This window comes from Onychomys torridus, chromosome 4 (assembly GCF_903995425.1).
Source record: "Onychomys torridus chromosome 4, mOncTor1.1, whole genome shotgun sequence".
NCBI lineage: Eukaryota > Metazoa > Chordata > Mammalia > Rodentia > Cricetidae > Onychomys > Onychomys torridus.
In genome coordinates this window covers 140,326,632-140,335,624 of record NC_050446.1, presented here as the reverse complement: position 1 = coordinate 140,335,624, position 8,993 = coordinate 140,326,632, and the positions used below count along the sequence as shown (strand labels likewise).

The 8,993-nt window shown below is 49.9% G+C and overlaps 1 protein-coding gene across 2 annotated transcripts in view; it reads right to left on the bottom strand.

Annotated features, from left to right (window-relative positions):
- Positions 1–4,009: 4,009 nt before the first annotated feature.
- Positions 4,010–8,993, bottom strand: part of Snta1 (syntrophin alpha 1) — a 34,180-nt gene continuing 29,196 nt past the window's right edge. Inside the window, exons 4-8 of one of the 2 annotated variants that reach the window (XM_036185480.1) lie at positions 8,904–8,993; positions 8,672–8,802; positions 5,714–5,919; positions 4,714–4,901; positions 4,010–4,615 (exon numbers count right to left, since the gene is read on the bottom strand). The exon at positions 8,904–8,993 is cut by the window's right edge and continues 118 nt beyond it. In XM_036185480.1, the coding sequence (XP_036041373.1) occupies positions 4,523–4,615; positions 4,714–4,901; positions 5,714–5,919; positions 8,672–8,802; positions 8,904–8,993 (708 nt within the window). In that variant the 3' untranslated portion in view covers positions 4,010–4,522. The remainder of the gene's footprint in view (positions 4,616–4,713; positions 4,902–5,713; positions 5,920–8,671; positions 8,803–8,903) is intronic. The other variant, XM_036185481.1, reaches the window with a different exon arrangement.

Here is an 8,993-nt window from a genome sequence, read left to right as displayed (position 1 = left end):
CCATCGGCTTTGAAAAATATACGGGTGTGAAATCCAGTTCTTTATATGCTAACCAAAAAAATTTAAATAAGGCTTAAAAATCAGGTTGGGCCGAGCGGTGGTGGTGCACACCTTTAATTCCTTGGATCTCTGAGTTCGAAGCCAGCCTGGTCTGCAGAGCGATTTCCCGGACAGCCAGGGCTACATGGAGAAACCCTGTCTCAAAAAAACAAACAGATTGGGCACGTGGGCAGCCTCAGAGTTTGCTTCTGCCTTCTTCCCAAGAAAATGAGGGATTCTTAGGAGTGCTCTATCCCTGGAAAGTAGGAACTCTGCCCTGTCACCCATTAGCTCCCTCCGGTCACATGCACTCTCCTCTCCTCCCGGCACACCCATGGGGCTGGTAAGATGGCTCAGTTCGAATCCCCAGAACCTACAAGGTGAAAGAGAATTTACTCCTGCAGGTCCCCTGACCTCCACACATATGCCACGGGACATACAACTTCCCCAACACACACGCACACACACACACACACACACACACACACACAGAAACGTCTCCTTGTGCAGTAATTCTGACACTCAGGAAGCAGAAATTGCAACCTGAGTTCGAATCCCCAGAATCCACAAGGTGAAAGGAGAGAATTAAGTCCCACAAGTCCTCTGACTTCCACAGATACGTCATGGGATATGCAACCTACACACACACACACACACACACACACACACACACACACACACACACAAATACACATACTAAATGTCTCCTGGCCCGGTAGCATACTTCAGTAATCCCAACACTCAAGAGGCGGCAGCAGGCTGGTCTTTGTGAATTCAAGTCTAGACAGAGCTACATAGTAAGACTGTCTCATAGTAAGTAAGTAAATAAATAAATGTAAACAGAATTGAGAGAAAAGAGTTAATAAAGAAGGGTTTCTGTGGCTAGCTCTGAACTGCCCAAATGGCCCCGGGTGCCCTGTTGTCCCTCGCCACCTCTTTACCTATTCCTACCACATGGCGGGCCTTGGTCCTCTCAGCCGCTCTCCCTTCCCCCTGGCTCATGCCTCTAGCCAAGGTGCTTCTTCTCCCCTAGACCTAACTTAGAGACTGTATACTCGGGAAAATGCTGAGAGCAGGCAGACAGAGCAGAGCCCTGAGGTCAGAACCACCCTGCTGTAGCACAGGTGTTGTGCAAGCTCCACCAGAACACCTAGTTTTAAAGTGTAAACTTTCCATGCAGACAGTTCAAATTCCACAAGCGTATAGCATGAGTAACAGAGGAGAGGCGCCCCCTCCTGGTCTCTTCTGGTCACTATTCCCACCAAGAGCCTGGATTTGGGTGGAGGGAAGGAGATGGGCCTTCCCAGCCTTCCTCTTCGCTTTGTTCTGTTTTGTGTGTTTGTGCGGGAAGCTGGAAGCATCTCTGTGTGGGGAGCCAGAAACCCCCTATCCTCCAACTGAAGCTAGAGTTATAGGCGTTGTGAGCCACCTGATGTGGGTGCCAGGAATCAAACTCCAGTACTAAGAGTGCTAACTGCTCAGTACTATCTCAGTGGCCCTCCAACTGGTTGTCTTTAATATGTTAACTCTGAAATCTCTGTGTAAGGCATCCTGGGCCTCACTCTCCACCTCATTCTCCTATTTCAAAGATAATAGTTAGTGCTATGGTCTCAATACGGGTGTCCCCTTCAACTCCACATAGTGAAACTGTACCCTTCAACAATAGGAGGTAGGATCGTTGCAAAGTAATTAAGTTATGAAGGCATACATCCCTCATGGATGTAGTTAGCTTATTAAAGACACCTAGGCTGGGCATGGTGGCACATACCTTTAATCCCAGCACTCTGGAGACAGAGGCAAGCAGATCTCTGTAAATTTGAGGTAAATCTGGCCTATACATATCTAGTTCCAAGCCAGCCAGGGCTACATAGTGAGACTTTGGCTTGCTAAATAAATAAATTTTTTTTAAACAAAATATAAAGAGCCAGGTGTGGTGTACATGCCTACAATCACAGCCCTTGGAAGGTGGAAGCAGGAGAATCAGGAATTCAAGGCCAGCCTCAGCTACATAAGAAGTTCAAAGCTGCTGGGTGATAATGGCACATGCCTTTAATCCCAACACTCGGGAGGCAGAGCCAGGCAGATCTTTGTGAGTTTGAAGCCAGCCTGGGCTACAGAGTGAGTTCCAGGAAAGGCACAAAGCTACACAGAGAAACCCTGTCTCCAAAAAAAAACAAAAAACAAAAAACAAACAAAACAAAAAAAGTTCAAAGCTAGCTTGGGCTATGTGTGACCCTCTCTCAAAAATTTACCTTAAAAAACAACTGACAAGTACACAGTCATGGTGGCTTACACTTGTAAGTGTAAATCAGCACTCTGGAAGTAGAAGCCGGAAGATAGGGAGTTCAAGGCTAACCTAAACAATATGGTGAGTTCCAAGCCAGCCTGGGCTACAGAGTGAGGCCTGTCTCAGAAAACTTCTTTTTGGTTTCACAAAAAAACAAACAAACAAACAAAAAACCTATGGGATTAACACATTTTACAAACTTAAAGATGAGAATACAAAAGTGGTCACATACAAAGGCTCACACAGCAAGACAGAGCTGGGCTGTGCTCAGGACCCACCCATGGTTCAGTCTCATCCCAAAGCCCTATTCTTAGCACTGACTAACTCAACCTCAGACTGGCTGGGTTCCCGCCGGGGCTGTGCTGCTGACGGTTGGATAACCATGGCCAGCTAGCCACTGCTGACGCCAGGGTCCTTGCCTACAAAGTGGCGACTGTGTGGTGAATACACTGTGGCATGGGGGCGAACGGGATGAGGAGGAGCCAAAGGATCAGAAAAGCACTGGGGCTGTGGCAGTAGTCCAGAGACCATCTGTGGATTCCTAGGCCAGTGTGGGATTTGGGTCAGGGAAGTTTAAAAAAAAAAAAAAAAAAAATCAGAAACAAAACCCTATGCTTGGGAACCTCATATTCTACCTGCTTTAGGACCTGAATGTTCTAAGATATTCACCTTCTTTCACCGAATTCTACTGGTGGGTGAAAGTTCTGGTAGTGAGCACTCACTCACTCCCCCTCTACCCTACCGTGAGTGGGTGTGCTTTCCTTCTCTGTCAGGCAGATGACCTGAATGGTCTGTGTGATTGACTGTGACTGTTCTTTGCACTCCACTGACCTACCCTAGGGCAAGCATGCCCGAGGAAACCCAATCAACAGCCAGGGGCAAAAGTGCTCTGCTCAGCCCGGTTTGAACTAGTAAAATTGTAGTGATGCACAGCCAGGAGCGTGAAAACAAATACCTGTTGTTGTAGCCATGGAGACTGAGCCGGGTTGTTTGGTTTGTTGTTGTGTTACAGTGTTACCTCAGGAGAAGCTGGCTGAAGTATGTTTCTCTAAGCTGTACCTGCTTCGGTGTCTCCTCCTACAGAAACGAGACCAGGAGAGGCCCCACCACCATTTCGGCTCACTGCCTGGGTCTGATCAATTGGAATCACACATGTGATTGTGGAAGATTTTGATGGATTTCTTGCAGCTGGGGATAGAGACCTGTCGGCTCTCCATCACCAATGACTAGCACAGAACAGATGTATCCTAGATACTTCTAGGTGAACTGTGGGTTGGTGGGTGCATGAGTGAGATGGATGAGTAAGCGAGACTGGAAAATCTTCACCTACCTGCATCTCCCTATTTCTTGGTGCCTAATTTCCAACCAAGCTAATTAAGTAACTTCATGGGACAATTGCCTCATTGGCTGAAATGTCATAAGAGACCTCAGACAGGAATAAATCCAACTCAGATAGGAATAAATCCACTCAGATTTCTGACCCACAGAACGGAAGACACAACGAGCAGCTGTTGCTTTAAGTTGCTAGATTGCAGGGTTATTTATCACAGAGCACAGATAAAGCCTGAATTGACTTTGAGACCCAGTTCTCCATGAGAAGGTCTCACACCTTGGTCCGGTTCCTCTTGGGGATGCAGAGCCACCTGGGAGTCCAAATGTCAAGACACAAACCACAGACATGGAGCCAGGCTGCCTATGTGCTCACAGGCCATTTATTAGCCAAGAGGAAGGAGGAGAGGAGAAAACCCAGACGCCCCACGGGGCTCAGGAGAAAGTGAACAGGAAGGCTCCTCTTCTTCCTCTTGCCACTGACCCAGAAGACTCCAACTGCAGAGACCTCAGGGGTGGCGTGGGGCCTCCAGGAGGCCTGGCAGCTCTGCTGTTGGCTGGGGACAGAATCCCCACAGGGGCAGGTCCCAGGCTTGGAATGGCTTCTGTGTACACAAAATATCTCTCTTCAAAAGGCACTGGTGGAGGTGAGCAGTAGGAAGGCTGCCCCATCACAAGCCAGACCCGCTGTCTCAGGTCTGAGTCCTGTTCCCCAAGACCAAGCCGGCCTTCCTCAGGCTGGTCTCTGAGACCCTTGTTCTCCTCCTCTCCCTTCCCTCCGCCCAAAGATGAGTAGGCAGTCGGCAGAAGGACAAGTCAGGCCACAGGGTAAATGATCCTCTTCAGGGCTAGTGTGTCTGTCAACTTCTAGGCCAAGAGCCCCAAGCGAGTGACTTTGGCCGAAAGGAAGGAGTGGATGATAAAGACCATAGTTTTGGGACAGGAATGCAGGTCCAGCTGCTGCAGAATACACAGAGAGAAGGATCAGGGGCTTTTTCCAGCCTGGCCTCCAAGAGAGCATCCCCACCCCCAGGATGCAGAGGCGGCCCTCCACTTACGATCTCTCCTTCAGCACCCCCAAAGTCCAGGAAAAGGAGACTTGTACCATCGTCTGATGACATTTGAAGCTTCTCGAAGGGCTGTCGGAGCAGCACAGCTCGAGCGGCTCCTGGCTCAGCTGCCCACAGTGTGAAGCCCTTGTCAATGTGCACAGAGAGGTTACAGGGACGGCCATTCCACGTGCAGGCTGCAGGAGAGCAGTGGACACAGGCTACTGGCACCTCAGAGACCACAAGCCCCACTCAACTTCAAAAGCAGCTCCAGAACCTGGCCTGAATTCCCCTAGATATGGGAGACTCACTGTCATGACACCCGAACAGTGCTGCCTGGTCACCCCTGTCCTAACACACAGAAGGACAAGCCTTCAGAGAACCTGCAGCTGTGTCTAGCCCCACTTCTGGCACATGTGTTGGAGAAGCTTGGGCTGGAAGGCTCCATGGAAGAGTATGTAGCTATCATGTACAAGGTCCTGGGTTCAAATCTCTGCATAATAAAAAATAAATGAGGCTAAACTTATTTAGCTGTGATGGACACAGTTTATCCCATAAGGGCCCAGGACTGCCCGGTTAAGTTTAAATTTCATATAAAATGAAGAACTTAGATTGACATATAAAAAAGTATTCATTGTTTATCTGAAATTCAAAGCTAACTGGTGTACTATCGTATCTACAGCCTTACCCCCAAGACAGGGTCACATTGTGCAGCCCTGGCTTGCCTGGAACTTGTTATGTAGACCAGGCTGGCCTCAAACCCACAGATATTCACCTGCCTCTGCCTCCCAAGTGCTAGAATTAAAGGTACACACCACCATGTATCCTCACCAGCCGAATCACAAGGATAACATAAGTAGGACTCCAAGAAAAATGTCTCCCCTCCTCCCAGAGCACCTGCATACTCCAAACAAGGACCTCTTAAAAGGCCCAACCTCCATTTGTTATCCCCCTCGAGAAATGTCATAAAGAAAGAAACTTAAATGCCTCTAGGCACAAGAGCTTCCACCTGGCACACCTGTAGACACTTCTTGCACACCTTCGGCAGCCCGGTGACAGCCATCCACCAGCTGTCGGGTCCAGGCTGCCAGCTCCTGCGGTGACTCCACACTGAACAGGTGAGTGTCCACACCGTGACGTGTGCCCGTGCGCAGGGCAAAGGAGAGTTCTGCATCATAGGGCACTGAGCCCTTGGAGGGGCCCGAATGTACCAGCCTGTGTGCAGAGCAGAGGGCCACGCATGAGGCTTTGAGGTGGGGTGGGGTGGGCCAGGGCAGTGACCCGCATCCTTCAGTGTCTTAGAGAGGAAAGGAATTGCAGGGCGTATGTCTCCGCCATCTTCCCCTCCTCTCATTTCAGCCTTAGTGGGTCCTCACACATGCTGGTCGCTCTGCCCAAGTACTCCTCTCTCCCCGCACATGGCTCGCTCTTTTGCATCCTGTAGGTCTTAGTTCCGATATCCCCTCCTCTGAGAAGATCTGCCCCCTGTCACTCATAGCCTACTTTTCATCAGGACTGCAGAGATTACACATTTTGAATGCTTTCGTTATTTAACGGGGTCTCACTATGTAGCCCTGGCTAGCCTGGAATTCACTATGTAGACCAGGCTGATCTTGAACTTGCTTTGGACCTCCAGCTTCTGCCTCCTAAAATACTGGAATTACAGGTATGTGCCCCCACATGCAACTGAAATTACATATTTTACTTATTAGTTTCAGTAGGCTTTTGCCTAACCTTTTCCCTAGAACGTCACTAAAGCTGAAGTTTTTGTCTATTTTACACAGCACTAGATTCCAAGCAATTTAAACTATGGGCACATAGTAACTGTTTAATAAATATTTGCCTTAATTAACGAATCGCTTGACTGGGCAGGCAATCCAAAACCTGCCACTAGTCAGCTGGCCCAGAACCTATCCAGAGAGAGGAGACATGGTAACAAGGGCCCCAGACAGTGCAGCTTGATTCTCATTGGCTGCTGTGGCCTTGGGCAGTTCACTGCCCCTCTCTGTTCGGGCCCTTAGGCCCCTCTGTTCCTCACTCCACCCACTCTGCTTCCCTTAGGGCTTCTACTAAAGTCCCATACTCCAGTCCCAAGCCTCAGACCTAACAGTCCCCAAGCTTCTGAGCCACGTTCCCTATGTTTCCCACACGTACTCTGGACCTGACTCAGCATCCCACTGAACCTCCTCCATAGGCAGCCTCACTCCAGTCCCACTGCCCCCACCAACACACACACACATACACACACACACACACACACACACACACACACACACATACATATACACACACATATACACACACTCATACACACACTCACACACACATACACACACACACACTCGAACACATACATACACACACACACACACACACACACACACACACACACACACACTCCAAACCTCCTATTCATCTGGGACGTCTCCTGCCCTCTCCCATCTGGCAAGCCCTGAGCCTGTGAGTTCCCACCCATGCTCTTTCCACTGCAAATGCCACTGTTCTTCTCCATATGCTTCCTCCACCCACCTGCTTCCCTCAGCCCGTGTCTCCCAAAGCTATGGCAGCCTCTCAGCTTCTGCCCTCCCCCACCCCAGTGAAAGTTCTCTGAGACAGGCACAGGGCTTCCTCTAAAACACAGCCCCCTCCCCCCGCACCCCGTCTACTGACTCCCCAACTTAAGCCCTCCAGCATAGCCCAGCGTTAAGACACTGCTAGGACTAGGGAGACGGCTCAGCGGGTGAAGAGCTTGCTGCTCAAGCAGGACGACCTGAGTTTGGGTCCCCAGCATCTATGTAAAAACCAGACCCGCAGCCCCAGGGCTAGGGAAAGCTGAGACAGGACCACTGGCCTGTCAGTCTAGCCAAAACAGCAAGCTCTGAGTTCAATGAGAGACCCTGGCTCGAAAAAATAATATGGAGAGGGCATGATAGCCCATGCCTTTAATCCCAGCACTTAGAGCCAGAGGCAGGCACATCTCTGCAAGTTCAGGGCCACTTTGGTCCATGTTGCAAGTTCCAGACCAGCCAGGGATACATAGTAAAACTCTGTTTCACAAAAATTTATATATACATATGTGTGTGTGTGTGTGTGTGTGTGTACACAAATATGTATATACACACACATATATGTATATATGGTAAAGCCAAATCTGGCAGCACATATCTGGAACCTCAGGATTGGAGGGAGCAGAAACAGGTGAATCCTGTGAGCTTAATGATCAGCCAGTCTAGCCAAATAATAGCAACCTCTAGGTTTGGTGAAAGACAAAGTCTCAAAAAATCAGGTAGAGAGAAATAGAAAGAGGTTCTGAATATGACCTCTGGTTTCTATATTTGTATGCACTTGCACACGCACACAAAACCTTGCTGACACAATGGTCCTTCACCAGACAGCAGCTCTGTCTCTTTCCCCCCAGTTCCCATGTGGATTCTGCATCTGGTTCTGCCACATCACAGGCCATGAACATGCTCTAGCCCTTTCATGCCTCTGTACCTCTGGCCACACCTAAGATCCTCTGTCACCCTTCCTCAAAGCTACACTTCTCATTCATCAAAGTCCGCTGCAAACGTCACCTCCTCCCTAAGTCTTCCCTTGCCAAGCCAGACAGCTAAGTGTCTCCTGCAACCTTCAATGTAATGGCCATTCTGGGTCTGTCTCCCGGCTCTGGATTCTCCCTGAGGGCAGTGACTGTTCATGTCAACTCTGTGTCCCCTGAACCACGCAGTACAAGATGTAGGTGTCAGTCACTCAGTGACAGTACTCCACATTTTTCTGTTCTGACCCTCAACTTTATAAATGAGGGAAATTGTGGCTAAAAGGAGCAGAACTTGCTTCAGACCACCTGGGAACTAGCTGGAGGCAGAGCAGGGCTGACATTTGGGGCTTCTGGGGCCCATCTGGAATACCACCCTCCCAAGTCTGAGTACAACCCTGAGTGCAACACAGGGCCCCTGCCCCTCAGTACCTGGTAGCAAGGAGTGGGGCAGTACGGGCTGGCCTGCTCAGGGCATCGCGAGTCTGGGGGAGAGAGCAGTAGAGGAGCAACTCCTTCTCCGTCAGCAGGGCCAGGGTTGGGGCCGTACCCCCACTGGGCAACTGCAAGCAAAACAGTAATGAGGAGGGGTGGAAGAAAAAGAGATCAAGGGCCAGGAGGGCATGGGGTGGTAAGGGGTGCCAGAAATGGGCCCAGCAAGCACCTGTTCCGTCAGCCAGCCAATCTGCTTGATGTCCTGGCTCCCAGCTGTACCTGTGGCTGTCAGCAGTGCCTGCAGCTCGTCCTTGACCCA